Source organism: Tachypleus tridentatus, chromosome 1, assembly GCF_004210375.1.
Source record: "Tachypleus tridentatus isolate NWPU-2018 chromosome 1, ASM421037v1, whole genome shotgun sequence".
NCBI lineage: Eukaryota > Metazoa > Arthropoda > Merostomata > Xiphosura > Limulidae > Tachypleus > Tachypleus tridentatus.
The window spans coordinates 36,362,846-36,381,799 of record NC_134825.1 but is presented as its reverse complement, the minus strand read 5'-3'; the positions used below and the strand labels follow the sequence as shown (position 1 = coordinate 36,381,799).

The 18,954-nt window shown below is 33.1% G+C and overlaps 1 protein-coding gene across 8 annotated transcripts in view; it reads right to left on the bottom strand.

Annotated features, from left to right (window-relative positions):
• Positions 1 to 18,954, bottom strand: part of LOC143246220 (CUGBP Elav-like family member 2) — a 194,262-nt gene that overhangs the window by 110,062 nt on the left and 65,246 nt on the right. For all 8 annotated transcript variants that reach the window (XM_076492566.1, XM_076492587.1, XM_076492556.1 and 5 more), the window contains exon 4: positions 8,566 to 8,614. In XM_076492566.1, the coding sequence (XP_076348681.1) occupies positions 8,566 to 8,614 (49 nt within the window). The remainder of the gene's footprint in view (positions 1 to 8,565; positions 8,615 to 18,954) is intronic.

The window sequence follows — 18,954 nt, the reverse complement described above, 5'->3', positions numbered from 1 at the left end:
TTAAATTTCACAGTCACGGTGATTCTTAGTTAATGTAAGTTTTTATTTTTAAACATCTTTGCATGCACGAGTATAGTATTTTGTACTTTGCAATGAACAAACAATTATATTATTATTAGAATGTGGCAAGATTTGTCATTCATAAGATGTATATATTTTTCTAAATGGTTTTCTAATAAATGAACGTGGGCAAGTCAGAAATTTTTTATGCTGTTCTTTGAAGACTTTATATGAAGACTTTGGCTGAATTACTTGCTTAAACATTACATCTCAGATTAAAGAGTGCAAGAGACTTTACTAAACAACTTTTCAGAGAACACAAACGTTCAACCATTCCAGAAACGGTAACAAATGAGGCAGACACAAGACTTTCATATGACTGGTTGAGCCACCATCTCACCACCTTCGTTTCCCGAATTTCATGGACTAATGAGCCTCTTGAGAAACCGATGGTCTGTGAAACGTTTTCAAGTGCTGGTTGGCTGCTTCCTGGTCATAAAGTCCGTACATTGTTTTTAGGTTACTTCAGAGTGCAGTGATACAGTTTCACATCAGACTATATTTCTTAACTTTTTCATAAGAAAAATTATTTTGCTAACTCTAGCGATTCCATTTCACATTTTACAACATGAGCTACAAACAGCAGAAGAACACTTGTACGAGCTTGAAAATCGGGCAGAGTTCTCATTGAAATGATTACAATTAAAGCAAACAGCACTTAGCCAGGTGATTTACAACAGTTAAAGTTATTGTATCGATATCAGATAAGAAACTTAAAAAACAATTCTGAAATGTATAAAGCAAAACGAGATTAGGCACTAAACGTAATAAAAATGCGAACATTATTTATATTACAGACTCAACAGAAATAAAAAAAAAGTAAAATAATAAATTGTTTAATGAGCAAAATAGTAAAAATAATGTCGATAAATAAGTTGTTTGTTTGTTTTTGAATTTCGCGCAAAGCTACACGAGGGCTATCTTCGTTAGCCGTCTCTAATTTAGCAGTGTAAGACTAAAGAGAAGGCAACTAGTCATCACCACCCACCGCCAAATCTTGGGCTACTCTTTTACCAACGAATAGTGGAATTGATCGTACATTATAACGCCTGCACGGCTGAACGTTTGGTGTGACAGGGATTCGAACCCGCGGACCTCAAATTACGAGTCGAGTGCCTTAACCACCTGGCCATGCCGGGCCTGATGAATAAGTGAATGATGACCTAAAACATTTTTTTTTTCACATTTCTCAGACAAACTATGTTTATACTGATACTTGCACGTGTATAATTAATTCAACGTGTTGTGCGTGTTAATGTTCAATGCATGAATAACAAGTATTATCCACATGGTTCAAAATGGTAGCAATAAGACAAATAAATTATATACTAAATTAAATGTTTTTTATTTGTATTTGTTTGTTTGAAGTTAAGTATAAAGGTATATAATGGGGTATCTGTACTTTACCCAACACGGGTATTGAAACCCGGTTTATAGCATTGTAAGCCCACAGAAATATCGATGTACCACTCTGAGGCACGTTTTTGTATGTTTTGAGAGAAACGTAACCTGTGTAAACGTTTCACGCACTGAAATCAAAACTCGAACGCTTACAAAAATTGTTATTTACTGAAAAAATACATAAGTTACGTTAGGAGTTACTACACTTTTGTACTTTGTACCTTATTGGGGATTTGATGTATAATTAATATACTCATAGTTTTTTATATTAAATTCATAACATGCCTAATATAATTTGGTATTCATTTGTTGTTAAGTACAAATCTATATAATGGGTTTGCTGTGCCACTGTACTGTGCCCACTAAGGATTTCTAAACCAGGATTTTTGTCGTTATAATCCTCTAGACGTACCTCTTCCGCCTGAGTGGGTGGGTTGAGTTTGATTCTTTGATTTGTTTTACATTTAGAGTAAAGCTACACGAGAGTTACCTGCGCTGGTCGTTTCTAATAACCCAGTGAAAGACTGGAACTCACCCACCACTACTCTTGAGTTAGGGTGGGGGGGAGAAGACTTTAGAAAAAAAAACGTATTTGTAATCTTGGAAACAAAGAAATAAAACATATTTAAACGTTTAATTATTTATTGGTCTATTCCAGAATAGAAGAACCATCAAAAGAAACATCATTCACTAACTAATAATTTTTGGTGTATGATTAAATAACCATAAAAAAATGAGATGAAGAGAAATCAATAATAATAATTTATAAAACAAAAACACAGACTACATTACTTGTATGGTTCTCATAACCTACGATGAGTAAAGACAAAAACATTTAAAATAATAACTTTCTTGAAAAGGTACTTAACATGTTAGAAGAATAAAGAGCTAACGACCTCACATTACAAGAAAACTGTATCTCAACGACAAAGAAACTGTTTGGTGAATTATGCCATTTTCTTTCGTATACACCAAAAAAACATACAGTGTTATGTATTTTAAAAAGAAATGCATCTATGAATATATCACGGATATTTTGGCAAAATATATGCAACAAGTTCAGTAATCTTATAAATAGGTAGAATAATGAGCAGTAAAAAAATACTGTGTTGATTATTCTAGGAAGATTTGAATTTAGGCAAGTTCTTCATTGAGACGAGCACAAACCACACACACACACATATATAAATATATATATATATATAGGTTTAGATGCATTAATCAATTATGTGTAATCTTACAAACTAAATTCTATAACATAATTGTATTTATTGAAGCATATGTGAAAACTGAATAAAAAGGAAATTTAACTATTATACATCTAGAAACAACAATGTTTTGAGTAATTGTGGTTTGCAAAAATATGTGATCGACTGACATAATCCATTTTATTTTTCTCTTTAGAACTTCAGTTTGTGCCTGTGAAGAGTTACCCATAGAATAAATTACCCGAATCTTTCAATTAGACCGCGAATTAAAACATTTCGAGAAAAAATGTCAAATAATTTTGCAAATAAGTGATTACAAAGAGGGGAGCTCCTAAGTGTCTTGAAAACGGTAATTTATCTTGAAACTAATTTCAAAGCACAGATAATTAATAATATTTAAAAAAACAATGCTTCAGGTCTCGTGTTAACCTTTGCACTCTTTTCTATTTTGACACTGTGCTCAGATTGATAACTATGATCACGCACTGTTGTCTGACAATGGACGTATAGTCATTTACAGGTGTGTCGGGAAAACGGAGAGTATGAACAACAGTTGTAATTTCCATGGTTCTTAAAAACACTGATGAGGATTTGAACATGCGACTTCGAGTTTTATCCCAATTCAACCGTACGTTCTTAGCACGCGAGAAATATACTGTAGGAATTTCATCTCCTATAATTGGCGTTAATACTTCTGCTATGACTGGAGCTCATCTGTCCCTTTTTGTGAAATTTAAAATTTACATAATAAAAAGAACCTACATAAAGCAAGCATAAAACCAGATGAAAATCTTTTTTAACATTCTCGTATTATATTAAGAAGCCCTTGTCAGCTAGTGAATGGTCGCAAATTCTTTAGGGCCCGGCATGGCCAGGTGGTTAAGACACTCGACTCGTAATCCGCGGGCTCGAACCTTCGTCACACTAAACATGCTCGCCCTTTCAGCTGTAAAGGCGTTATAATGTGACAGTCAATCCCACTATTCGTTAGTAAAAGAGTAGCCCAAGAGTTAGCGGTGAGTGGTGATGACTAGCTGCCTTCCTTCTAGTCTGACACTGCTAAATTAGCGACGGCTAGCGCAAATAACCCTCGTGTTGCTTTGTACGAAATTAGGAAACAACAAACAAATTTCTTAGGCCTATTGGGAGACAAATATCTATTTCTACATGAAATTTAAAAACAAACAAACAAATTCTTTAAGCCTATCGGGAGACATATATATATTTCTACATGAAATTTAAGAACAAGCATGCAGATTTTTCATCATAGCTAGTTTCCTTTCAGAAAACGATATTCAAAATACAGTACAACCAGCTTTTATTATATTAATTATTATACATAACTTTCACTTCAAATAATTTAATTACTTCAGTCGTGTTTGCCAGTAGTAATCTTACTGAACAAAAAAAAAAAAAAAAAGGAAAAAAAGTTAGTTTTCTTTTACAACTTTTTAATGATAAAATTACCTTAAAAGTAATGTCTTGTTTGCTTTTTTCCAAGAAAGAAAATATCAGGACACGTCCGAAGATAATAAAAGATATGTTCAGTTATGATAAAACTAAATAAAAGAAAGAAGGAAAGGGTCAAATGAATTACAATATTGCAAGAATACTTGAACAAAAAATGATTTAGTGTACAGAAATAAAAACTTAGTTGTATATTTCACTGTAATAACAAGTCTTCTGTTTATCGATCATACATCACCCACAAATTTTTATTGTAAGGATAAAACGTAAAGAATTGGGATCCAGTTAAAAGATTATTTAGGATTTTTACGCTGCTACTACAAACTGTACTTATAAAATTTTTTGTTAACACTCCAGTTCGCCTGCATATTGGACTTTGTAACTTTACGTTTTGGACTAGAGATGGACTAATCTCTAGAAACTTTGGAAATCATAAAAGAACAAAATAAATGAAAAGTATACACAATAAAATGGTATGAAGCTCCACCGCTACGACTGTGTACGTAAAAGTTTCTACGTAAGCCATTTATACAAGAGGAATAAACCAACTGTAGAAAGAAAAATGGCGCAGCGCGTTAAGGCGTGCGCTTCGTAATCTGGGGGTCGCGGGTTCGCGCCCGAGTCGCGCCAAACATGCTCGCCCTCCCAGCCGTGGGGGCGTTATAATGTTACGGTCAATCCCACTATTCGTTGGTAAAAGAGTAGCCCAAGAGTTGGCGGTGGGTGGTGATGACTAGCTGCCTTCCCTCTAGTCTTACACTGCTAAATTAGGGACAGCTAGCACAGATAGCCCTGGAGTAGCTTTATGCGAAATTCCAAAAAACAAACAAACAGAAAGAAAACGTTATATTGCAGTACACAACGACCTTTGTTGAAACCAATATTAAAACAAGGAAGTGAGCCGTTAATTCTTTTGCATCCAGTTGATAACTAATTGTTCATGATTCAGTTTACTCCATGAGTTTTCCATGTATGCTGTTATGGTATAAATTGTGAAATTTTCTTGAGCCGAAAGTTTATAATTACCAAACAAACGGATAAAAAATTTGAACTGAAAATTGTGTATATAATATACAGATTTTAAAGTTTTCTAAAATGAAAGATTTGTTGTTGTTGTACAGATGCAAGAAACTTTCGACAGAATTTGAAATATTGCAGAAAATTCTTATGGTTATCTAAACAAAAATGTGAATTCTAACCAACAGAAAGTCGACTCGTAATCCGAGGGTCTCGGATTCGAATCCCCGTCACACCAAACATGCTCGTCTTTTCAGCCGTGGGGCGTTATAACGTGACGGTCAATCCCACTATTCGTTGGTAAAAGGGTAGCCCAATAGTTGACGGTAATTGGTGATGACTAGCTGCCTTCACTCTCGCCTACACTGCTTAATTAGGGATGGCTAGCGCAGACAGACCTCAAGTAGTTTTGCACAAAATTCAAACCAAACCAATAGAAAGCTCTATTGTTATCTTACAGATTGTGAACTCTATATAACAGAAAGTCGTATCACCACACAGCAATGTTATAGCTTCCGGTAATAATATTCTTCTTGAACTCGAGAGAACTTGAACGTATTTAAAAAAAAAAATCAGCACTAAAATTACCCACAGTTGCTTTTAACTAGGTAAAAGCACTTTTTAGAGGGAGGGATTGTGAAGTAATATATTCCCTCGAAGTAGCAAACAATGATAATGAATCTCAGCAACATATAGTTGCTCTACAAAACGTTTTCAGTCGTAAGACACAGTTCGATGAAGATGACAATATTTCAGTCAATGGAGGAACAATAAGTTTTTGTTTTTATACACAAAATACACGGACAGATCTTCCAAAGAATCAATGATACAAAGAGCTTAGATACAGCCTGATACTCCCACTGTTGGGACTGAAAACTTCATGAGAAAACTTATACACAATGTGTTTACATTGTCCAAAGTCAAACCTTTTATCGATTTTTGGGAAGTGTACAATGTTATTTTATTTAGAGAGAGAAAACGTTGTTGACTTTACAGCTGGAATAATCTATATGTATTATTGACAGATTTTTAAGTCTCTTTTCAGTGAACGATATATTCTTCCTAGAACACAAAACTAACGATAACGAAGTCCATAGCGATTCATCTGTTTGAATGATTTTTCATTTCACAATAGACTAATTTGTAGAAAATGTACAGTAAACAAAAATACGTCTTAATTTCTCTTAAGAATAAATACTTAATAAAGCGACTAGTCAGTGCTATTATTTTATTATAACCGGACCATACCCATTCAAGTATACTAATAAAAAAAAAGTTCTTTAATTTCTATTCTATTGAATACGTAAACTCAGAGACAAGTAGAAAAACATACAAACGTTTACAGCACTCGTTTTATCTTTACAACAAACAAGAAGTAACTATACAAGATAGCCTTCAGCTTATCCGTATTTCAAGTGGATGAGAATGTATATCTGCTGATCGCATGCCTCATAATATCCCTTTATTAGACAAAAAGTAAGTATCCTTGCTCTGTTTATTATCCAGTTGTGTTCGTATACTAATCGAAAAGTAAACAAGCCAGCTGAACTGTTGCTCTGTTCTCTTCAATATAAAAACAGAAATCAATAGTTCTGCTGAGCCTGTGAGTCATAACATCCGCATATGAAACAAGAGTAAACATAACTACTTGGTGTCTACTTAATAGTATTTACAACACAATAAGTAAAAATGTTCAATAAGTTGCTGCCTCGTCGTACTGTTATTACAAAAATATACACACACGCACGTATATGTATATATATATATATACATGTTTGCTAAGCAATGTATAACAGAAACAACAACAAGATAGATAAAGACATGATATACGTCCTCGTGTGCTATTGTGTCCAAACATTAAACAATAAAAGAAAATGTTCGATAAACTCCCGTTTCTTTAAACACTACATAAAGTATAAAACGGCTATGCTTGTTAATTGTTGTTCCTTGTTTGTCGCGAATTAAGCAAAGAAAGATACTGTTTGTTTATTTGTATCTCAAAACGGCTGGTATGGGTATTAACACTTTTATTGATAAGAAGAGACTACGTTTCAACCTTTCTTAACCTGAAGCTGAACTAGGAAGGTCGAAACGTTGTTCTTTCCTTATCAATAAAAGTGTTAATACCCATATCAGCCTTTCTGATATACATTTTTGTTTCAAGTGGGTTCCTCGTCGTCAAGAATTGTTTGTTTATTTGTTTATTTCAGAATTTTTGCACCATCTACACGTTACTAAGTACGAACTGTTTGGTTTAAGGAAATGTAGCTAATCTTGTCAGATATGTCAGTGAGAATCGTCCGTCATTTTTATAGTATACTCATGGCCCCACGTTATGGAAAGTGTCTTTGCAACAATGAGCAACGAACCACGAATCATCGTATCCACGATCCGAAGATGTTAACTACTAGGATACGTGCAGCCCTTATGATTATATATCCGCTTAGTGATAATTCGATAAACATATTGTTCAGTTTCTGCTCAACTATATTTGAATTTAACGTTAAGCTTCTATGTGATTTTATTAGTATACACAACAATAAGTAAAAATGCTTAACGCATAATTTCATTGTGCACTCAAATAGATATATTTTATTCGCTGTATTTCTGAGTGTGTAAAATTTCTCGAACCCAAAATTATACCGTATTAAATGATAAGTCAACATTAGTCACAGAGCTTTACATTATATTAAACTATTTAATAAATGCTAATGTTACATAACCTTATCGAGGGAAAAAGTACTGATAGAAGTACAGACATAACACTTTATTAACTCTAATACCATACTCTAATTAACTTGTATCAATACACACTATAAAACAAAATCACAGAAATAAACGTGAATAATAATACGAATTCAGATCTGAAGTTAATAGAAGTGTCATTGAATGTATATATATATATACACGTAAATACTTAATTGAACTTGTCTTACAAGTGGATTACGGCGTACAGAGAAGATGTTAATTGTCATGATATGCCAGCGAAGATTAAATCAAAACCTTATAGAACTAAACAGTAGTGAAAAGTTACTGATTGTATTATAGTGAAATCTTCGGACGTTGGGCGAAACAAATGTTAAGTGTTAGAAATGGTTGCTTGTCAAACAATTACTCATGTGATAATCTCCAAGAATAACGGGTATGTTTTCCTTTAAAGAGAAACGTTGGCGAGTTCTGTAGGTAGATATTCCTTTAGAAATTCAATATGATGTCAACGAGATTTTAGATTTTTAACCAAAAAGATTGTTGTGCTATTTATGTATAAATGTTCAAATGCTATAGATGAAGAAAAAAATTAATATTGTGAAAAAAAACATGTACACGCTACTGAGTGCAAAAAAGTTCCCCTAGCAGTACCCTTAAATGATACATGATGTTATTGGATGAAAAAAACAAACGTGGGCCTTACCATTTTTGGTTTCGCTTTCAGCCGGTTTCATCTGAATCGGATGTTGCATCTAAAAGTAAAAATCAAGAACAGTATTGTTATCAGGCTCATAATGTCAACAAAACACAATACTTCTAAGCGTTAAGCAGTTTATACAGACACGAGCCACTTAAATTTTGTTTGTTTACTGAATTTCTCGCAAAGTCTGCACGAGGGCTATGTGCGCTAGCCGTCCCTAATTCAGCAGTGTAAAACTGAAAAGAAGGCAGCTAGTCTTACCACCAACCGCTAACTCTTGGGTTACTCTTTTATTAATGAACAATAGCATTGATTATAACATTGTAACACTCCTACCGCTGAAAGGGCAAGAATGTTTGTGTGACAGGGATTTGAACCCGCGACCCTTATATTACGCGTCGAGCGCCCTAACCTTCTTACCATGCCGAGACTCACATACATTTTAACAAAAGAGACAATGACAATATTGCACTACATGTCATCAGATTAATTGATTTTTTATTAAACACGCCGCACCCTCATCTTTAAAAAACAATAATGTCATTATACACGACAACAGATACAATAAGTTCGTTCATAGCTAATTATATCTTAAAATAACAGCAAAAATATTACTGTAATACTTATTTACATGTATGGTAAATATATTCTAAGTAAAACAAACCATATCTTACATAATAAAAGCAACATTTTCGTTACGTACCTTGATTATTAAACATGACATGTCTATACCAGAAAAAAGCCAACTAATGTCCCAAAACTATTTGATATTATTATATCACAATATTTCTTTTACAGTATTGTTATACTATATAGTATCCATACGAATATAGGAATATAAAATCATTTACACCTAGATTTTTATATTGCAATATTGTTTCCATAAAAATATTGAAACACGTTGCTTAAATCCTGATACTTAAATTGTAATATTGTCTCTATGCCGATATTAAAATACAACGAAAGTGACATTCTTTATAATGCTGTTTGACTATTGATGTTAAAATACAGAATATTTTTTTTTGTATTCTGATATTGCCATTGTTATATTTTCTCTGTGTGAATATACAAATACAACATAGTTTACATGTTGATGTCTACTTTGTAATACTGTTTTTTTACCGATATTAAAATAAAACAGTTTACATGTTGATGTCTACTTTGAAATTTTGTTTCTTTATCGATATTAAAATACAATATGATTTGGTTATTGTGAAACACAAATATACAAAATGGGTTATCTGTGTTCTGCTCGTCACGAGTACCAAAATCCGATTTTTTAGAGTAATCATGGAGCTTCTGTGGAGGGACTAATATATTTTTATTTTAATATTTAATTGTAATGCTGTTTCTGTACGGATATTAAAATACCAAGTAGTTTCTCTCCAGATATCGGTGGTGTTTGGATGGTAATATTCTGCGATTTATATTTCTTTCAGAACCTAAAACAGTAAAATATTGGGTTTAAAACATCGGAATGTAATTTTATATAAAATAAAAAAATCTTACGATTTGACTTATAATCTGACTTTATGAGAGCTGTTAACGATAAGAAAAAATTATTAGGGAACTGCACTATGTTAACATAGAGGTTTACTTTCGTATAATTACAGTGCTTTTGCTTTTTAAAACAGACTTTTTTACATTACACGAAAATGTACATAAAACATTAAACACGCGAATGTAAGATTTCATTTTTATGTCGATAAAATATTCGTATTTGTAGCACAAGGCATGATGTATCTCAAGCACCATTTAACAATGTTGCAGTGAGATATACTACGAAAAGCTTTATTTTTGAAAACCAAGCTTATTACGATTGTATCTTTTGTCACTATACTGTTTATTTTCAGAACGATAATACGTTGTACTTGTGACAAAACATAACATTCTGTATTTGTTATGGTATGAATGACTTCATAAGATAGCGAAACATGATTGTAACTAATAACATTTGTGTTTTTCGTTTTAAGGTAAGGACAAAGCTACACAGTTGGCTATCTGTGCCCCATTTGTCATAATGTATTATTATTAGGCCTTCTATAGCTTAAACATCTTCGAATTCTTCGAAGTCTCTGAAAGACTGTATAGTGTTTAGTGATATAATAAACCTAATACCAATGTCTTATGACAAGTGTAATTAGTTATATGTATTTATCTACCATAGCTTTGTTGGTTACTATAAAGAACGCGACGTTAACATAAACGTCCATTAACTTGAATGTGTTTATTGCTACGGTGATCAAGTAGATGCGATTGTTGAATAATTAACTTTAATATGAATTAAAACACACCAATGTATATAAAATTCTTTTCGAAAGTTAGTTTTGACTTCGTTGCTATTATGCCTTTTGCTCCTCAGTCGTTCAATAATGCCCTACTGAGTTTCAAGTCATCTTTGAAAAAATTGTTCGAACAACCACAGTAGACATACTTTCTGTGGTATTCAAAGCGAAACTGTAACTTTCAGCAATGCGGTAAACATCCCGATATGTCGTAACTTCTATCAGATATTTTATACAGCTGCTGCAAGAAAAAACACAATTTTTTATCTGTTCGTTAAACACCGAGACTATCCTAAACTCCCAACTAATTTCAAAAGTTCCCAATGGACCATAAACGAACTGACAGATGCTTTTCATGTTTCCAAATAATTTTTTCAACTGTTTAACGGATAAAACTAATGATACAGGATTTAATTAAAATTACACTCGGTCATTAAGCAGCAATAGATAACATATAACTTAGGCGCTCCATGTAAAGTCATGTTCGTTACTCGTTCTAACACATACCCAATAAATTATATTGGCTTTCACTCTTAATTACATGGATAATTTCATCTGGGACATAGAAAACCTTCTTATAGATCTTTGTTATCTTTATTAAAGACGCTCTTAACTTAATCGTGTAAGTAATGAAGAAATTACTTAGATATGTTAGTTTTTTAGTGTATATTTAGAGGAAAATTTTATATACATCAAACTTCTAGTAAATGAAGTAATTACGAAAGTTTTGCCGCATCGCCCTGTTTAGGTTAATAAAAGTGTTTCTAATAAGATCGTGAAAAAAATATTCAGGTTCGTGAACTTCACTTTTTAAATAAATATTTACCCTATAGTACACATCAAAAAGTAATAGCAATTATATTAACATAAGAATAAGTTTTATTCTTTTTTACACCGAGTAGTATAAAATTGAAATTCGTTGACAAATAATATTAGACAACAGTATTAGACTATATTAATATAATAAGTTCATAAAAACAATGTTATGCTTTTTTTTGTATTAGATTGGTTTGAATTTAGCGCAAAGCTACACGAAGCCTATCAGCGCTGGCTGTCCCTAATTTAATAGTGTAAGATTTGAGGGAAGCCAACTAGTCATCACCACCCACCGCCAGCTCTTGGGCTACTCTTTCACCAATGAATAGTGGGATTGACCGTCACTTATAAAGCTTCCATGGCTGAAAGCCGAACATGTATGGTGCAACGAGAATTCGAACCCGCGACCCTAAGATTACTAGTCGAGTGCCTTAACCATCTAGTCATGCCGGGCCATTTTGTATTAGAATTTCACAACTAAAAAGCAAGAGTTAGCTGGAATCTATGTATAGCAATCAAACAACAAGACAGTAAGCAAGTATTTAAGAGCAAACAACAAAAGCATTACCTGGTATTCATGCATAACAGTAACTCATAACATTTATCAAGTAGCGAAGTATTATTATAGTTAATAATACTTATCATATGACATTAGTTTTAGGCCTATTAAATTTTTAACACTACATTCTGTATCTGGCTCTTTATCGATTCTTAAACATTAGAAGAGTATTTAATATATAGCATTGCAACCACATTATATTCGCCTTATCCATTGTCTATGACGCGTTTCGCTGAGTACTGATCTCTTTAGGGGGTCTGGAATACAACGAACGCAGCAGTGGTTGCAATACTATTTATATAAACCATTTGTTACAGCAATTGCTATGGTGTGAACTGAACTCTTTTTTTCCAAGATGGCAAAGCCGTTTATAATTAATTGTACTTTTATAAGATATATCATATTTTTAAAACTGTATTATTTACCTGGTCCCTCAGGAATTTTCAAGATTAGAAAAATGACGGTGTCTAACATTAATTTACTTAAGTTTTAAATTTATCAAACTTAAATAAACATCAGCTGTTACAAACCGTTACATGAAAATGTCAGCAACAAAACATAATGAACGTTAAGAATGTTTAGAAAATGACAATACAAGTATTATGAAAAATAAAATACACAGCTGGCCAAAATCTTAAGGCTAATGAACATAAAGAAAAAATATGCATTTTGCGTTGTTAGACTCAACCACTTATTTGAGTAATGCTTCGAAAGATGAAAATAAGAAAAGGGAAAATAAAAAAAAACTTTTTTACCATTTAATAGGGAAAATGTGAACACTATGAAATTAGTCTAAATACTCCAAAAGAATCACGTTATTTGACATGAAAAAGTCCTTTAACCTGCGGGCATTGTGGATTGCAGTGCTGTCCTGCTGAAAGATCCAGTCATTTCCACACAAGCGAGGGCCTTCAGTCAATAAGGATGCTCTCTCCAACATGCCAGTGTAGCCAGCTGCTGTTTGACGCTCCTGTATAACCTGAAGCTCCATTGTTCTATGGAAGGAGAAAGCACCCCAGATCATATTTGAACATCCTCCACTATGTCTTGTAGAAAATGTCTCCGGTGGGATATTCTTATCGTGCCAGTAATGTTGGAAGCCATCTGGACCATCCAGATTAAATTGTTTCTCATCAGAGAACAAACCCATTCACTTTTTTATGTCTCATGTTTGGTGCTTCTCAGCAAAGTTTAACCGAGCTGTTTCGTGGTGTGGAAGGAGGCATGGCCTTTGAAGACGTTTACGGTTTTTAAAGCCTTTCTCTCGTAGATGCCGTCTTATTGTTCTTAAGCTGCATTCTGCGTCCGTAAGGGCCTTAATCTGGTTCAAAGATCGGCTGGTGTCTTGCCGAACAACCTGTCGAATCCTTCTGCTCAAAGCCGGCGAAATTTTCTTGGGCCGACCATTTGAAATTCTCGCTCCGTATCCCTCAAGATCTTTTAAGAAAATTGCAATAGCAGTTTTACTACGACCAATGTCACCAGCGATGATACATTGAGAGAGACCTTGCTTTTGCAGCTCGACAATTCTGCCACGTTCAAACTCTCAAAATTTTAGCCTTTGCCATGTTTTTACCCAATGTAACACAGGAGATGTCAGTGGGAGATGTTGACAACGCTAATACTTGAACACAAATGACTAAGTTTCGTTACGTGTTTACCGATTAACGCTTCGTTTCAGTATGGTCTTAAACTTTTGACCAGCTAGCATTTAGGCTAACTTCATAGTGTTCACATTTTACCAATTAAATGGTAAAAAAGTTTTTTTTTTATTTTCCCTTTTCTTAGTTTCATCTTTCAAAGCTCTACTCAAATAAGTGGTTGAGTCTAACAGTGCAAAAATGCATATTTTTTATGTTCATTGGCCTTACGATTTTGGCCAGCAGTGTATATGACTACTGACCCTTTGATTTAATAATTTCGTATCTCAAAAACAGTTTTAGCCTTATCACGCAAAACACAAACATCTGTGTATGATATTCAAAATTTATCATTTTCTTATGTAAGATATATACAGTTAGATGTTTGATTGTTTTAGAACCGATTTTATTTTAAATTAGTTTAACTGCAGACATGCTGAACCCTACCTAACGCGTGTATTTATTATTTACAAAGTTTGTTTGCACTTCATGAGGAAATAGCATGGGAGATTCACAATATTGTATCTATCCACTATATTAGTAGCACGAAGATCAATAGAACGGAAATTGCAGAAAGTATATTTCACCACGTGTTGCACGTGTGTGATACTGCAATCGAAACATGCAGTTTAGAGCCGGGATTACAGATGACGAGAAGTTGCAGTTAAGGTTTCGAGATAGAGTCTTGTGTTTGATAATACCAGAGTAGCTTTAAGTCAACAGATCTGGGCTTAACCTCTTCTTAGATTGCATAGCTATTCCATGAATAAAACTTTTATATTTTAATATTAAACAAAACCAATAGCGCATTGATTTTAATTAGGAATTCAATAATTTTGCAAAAAACGTTTATTTCCATTGCTCCAATTTCGCTTCTTTTGTTTCTTATCAGCTTATTACCTGTCTTGATAAAAATCCTAATTTCTTCCTCTAAGAAAAAAAGAGGCAGTTTGCTATCAAGCAAGCTCTAATAATTTTGTAAGTTTAAAGTATTTTTTATCTTAAATTTTTTCCACATACTCCTCATTAAATAAGAATGTTCCACGGTTATCCTTTAAATCTTACTTAATACAAAACTAAATAGTTTTTTAATACAATCTACCAAGTCTGTCAAAAAATCTTAACTCTCTGCGTTCTGTCCTCCCTCCTTTGCATACATTTCTCGCACTAGACAAAAAGTATTTTGTTTTTAATCATTCACCCTTACATTTTTTTTAGTAACTTGAGCTTCACGGTGGCTCAGGAGTAAATGTACAAGCTGATAACGCTAAAATCCTGGTTTTTATACCCGCAATGGACAGAACGCAGATGACGCCCATTGCTAGCTTTGTGCTAAGTAACAAACAAATAAACGAGAAAAATTTCTTCCATTTCGATTTAATTTTTTTTCATTTCTAATAGGTCCATAAATAAATAATTTAGACCTTCTTTTTAGTACCTTGTGCTTAACAACAAACAACAGCCTAAGTCACAAATACCAACATATGTGTTTGTCTCAATGAGTTACTACACAAGAACATATTAATTATTTCAGCTAGTAACTATTTTCTACCATAACAGAAAATCATTAGAAGTCTATTAAAACTGTTTGGTTCCTTATATACAACTGTTCAATTTTAGTAACTTAGAAACTATTTTTCAACACAAACTCTTAAGGAATAAAAATAAACAGCAACAAATAATTGAAAAACCATATTGTATGCAAGTTTAATAAACAGTAAAACATACATTAAAGTAACATAAGAAATGCATTTGTTATTCCATACAAAAGAAAAATATTAAATAAAAACCGCAATTGTTCAGTTTCTAAATACATTTTAAAGACTAAGTAAACAGCAAATAAAATTTAAGTAAATTGGTGAAAGTTTAACCGGTAACTGTTTTATGTATTGTTTAAAAGAAGAAGGCTTCAAAATAGCAAAACGATCAAAATATAAAACATATATAAAAAAAACGAAATATTCCTTCCATCAGTTCAAACCCATAAACTCAATTTGTATTAAGGAGAAGGCACACATTGGTTAGAAGGAACCAACAGAAGCTAGAATTTAAAAACGTGGGTGGTAAAACAAAGAAATGGCAAATAACAAAGGTATAAAGAAATATGAGTCAATTGTTAGCCATGGCCTACAATACTACCAATCTGTGGGGAAAAAGTAAAAGAGAGAGAACAGAGATGTGAATAATAATATTAATAGAAAACTTTCCTTTTGCTCAATTTATTTAGCAAATCTGTTTTCAAGACATATTTGGCAGAACTGATGACTATTGAATAATGGAACTAAAACATTCTATATTTCTTAGAAATAAATTCAGGAACTTGTGTAAAATCTTAGTTGTTACGGTGTAGACATCTGGAAAGTAAAACCTTTGAGGAAAGAATATAATTCGTGTGTGTATAGAGTGTTGGGATGAGTCTAGCTATGAATTAGACAATTGTAAGTCTGTCGATTTCTATTAAACTAAATAAATGATATCATCTTCTGAGGTAGAAGTCTTTACGTCATGAAAATGGTTAAGGGATAGTATAACCTGTAGATAAAAGGAAAATTGAAGAGCTCAATATTCAGTTAATAGAAAACATCAAAGTTTTCAAAACTTATATATTACTCGGTATTTTACAGGAATATTCTTGTTTATAAACACGGAAACATCCAGTCTTCAGTAACAACCATCGACCCCAGTGCTTACCTTGTAATTACTTTTATAGCGTAAGATTTGTTAAAAACCGCTTGATAACTGATAACTGATATATCATATGGGAGGCCACCTCTTGCTTGTGATCCTCGCTAGCACAGCTGTAAGTCTACGGATTTACAACGCTAAAACCAGGGCTTACATTCCCGTCGGTGAGCTCAGCAGCCGATGTGGCTTTACTATAAGAGAAGCTCTTACTTATTCAAGTATGACATGTTTAGTGTGACGGGAATTCGAACCCGTGACCCTCAGATTACGAATCGAGCGCCTTAACCACTTGGCCATGACGGGCTGGATATTGTGAGCTATTTAACATTCTTAGTTTTTCAGTAAGTTGATTTAAGGCCCCTCCAGTGGTTCAGCGGTGTGTCTGCGGACTTACAACGCTAAAAACCGAGTTTCGATTCCCGTGGTGGGCAGAGCACAGATAGCCCATTGTGTACCTTTGTGCTTAATTCAAAACAAGAAACCAACAACAAGTTGATTTAAGATGAAATAAAAAAGCCATCATAGTTCCTAGAACTAATTCTTGTCTTATGAAATATTACATTTTATTTCATGTACAATAATTAATGTTAAAAGAAAAAATAAATATTTTAAGCCAAGTAAGAAATAAAATGTTGTGATGTTACAAACCAGAAAAGTTTCATTATGTTATATCTGTTTTATTTATAGTTTAAACGCAAAGCTGCATTATTTGTGCTCTGCCCACCACGGACATCGAAACACGTTATGGTATGCAGTGACCATTAAACCACTTTTTCTTAGTATTCGCACAAGTATAATTTCAAAATACAATTCAGGATTTTGTGTGTCGAAAACTTTCCAACTTGGACTCAGCAGATAGCCAGATGTGGTTTTGCTATAAGAAAACACAAACATACACACCCAGCTAAAATAAAATTCCTATCTCGATAATTGAATAGACTGAATAAAGAGAAGATATATTCGACAGTTGTGGAGGTGACCATAGAATTCTGAAATATTATAATTTCTAATAAAAAGTTTCATAATATTGGTTTAGTTTTTTTTTATCTTGTTATGTTAGGCAGATAAATTAATATTAGTTACCTAATGTGTTATTTACTATTTTCACACAAAGCTATACAGCTAACATGTATCTATTCCATTCTACTACTTGAAAGGATTAATCTATAAAAACAAGATGCATACAGTGATGTATTGCGTCATACGCAAACGTTGACTCCGTTTAACATGTTTGATACCTGTTTATTCGTTTCATTCGTGCCAAATTCGGAATCACTACATCGTGCAATGCCACCATTGGTGGAGTTGTGGTGAAGTCATAAGGATAATCAAGTTTCAAGATTATTAAATGATATTTATTAAAGACCCCTTTTTTGAAAAGGGAAACCTTCAATATTCTCCACAATAAAGGAAAAACTAGCATACCAGAAAGTTTGTGTCAGGGAATGGTTCAGGAACCACACCCTAAACCAGTCTATGGAATATCTTTATACTTAAATAGAAGTTTTACTTTACAGAAAATAAACATCAATTCTCAGTCCAAAAACAACAACCAGCTTACAGTGAAATTCGGCGTATTTCTTGTTACTTGAAACAAGATAGTGGACAAGGACTTACCATACCACGAAACTATTAACTATTTTCTTGAGAAAGGCGGAATTTTAACTCATTTCACAAGATGTAGGATTGGAAAACTTCCTGGACCAGTCTGGTAAAAGTTGGAAGATGACCACAGAAAGTAGAATGGCAATGATCCCATTCAACCAAAAACCTTAGTTCTCTGATGCAGTTCTAATGAATTTTTGATTTTTGAACCGTATAAACTGTTCATTTGTCTTCATGTCATTTTAATTAAATATGAATTTACTGTGAAATTAAATGCTTCGAATTTATAATCTTTCTTCTATATACTTGCCTTTATGAAACGAATCCTATGATTAAAACTTAATTATGCTAAAGTAACAAAGAATTAAACCTAGTACACGATTAAGTAACTTTACGTTGGGAACCTGAGCTTTCAATATATTGTCTACTGAAGCGAAAAAGAACATTTCTAAAAAAATGAGCTACTTTTTAAAGAATAAAACTGACAAGCTACGTGATGCAAAGATTATTTAAGCCTTTCTATGTTCTTATCGACAAAATACTGTCTATCTCCTAATTCCTCTAACGAATGCATAAAATACGTCAATGTGTATGAGTTTTCATCTTATCAACTCTCCTGGGGCCTTGATGACCTCGTACTCCATAATCTAACATATTGTAGCAGTATACCTAGCAATCAAAGGAGCTTAAACATATCTGATTTAACGCTCTATGTTAACACACTGCGAGCGTTGGGCTCTTGCTGTGTTTAGAGGTAACAAGCAGTATTTTAATCCTCTGTTCTAAGCAGCAACTGAAATGT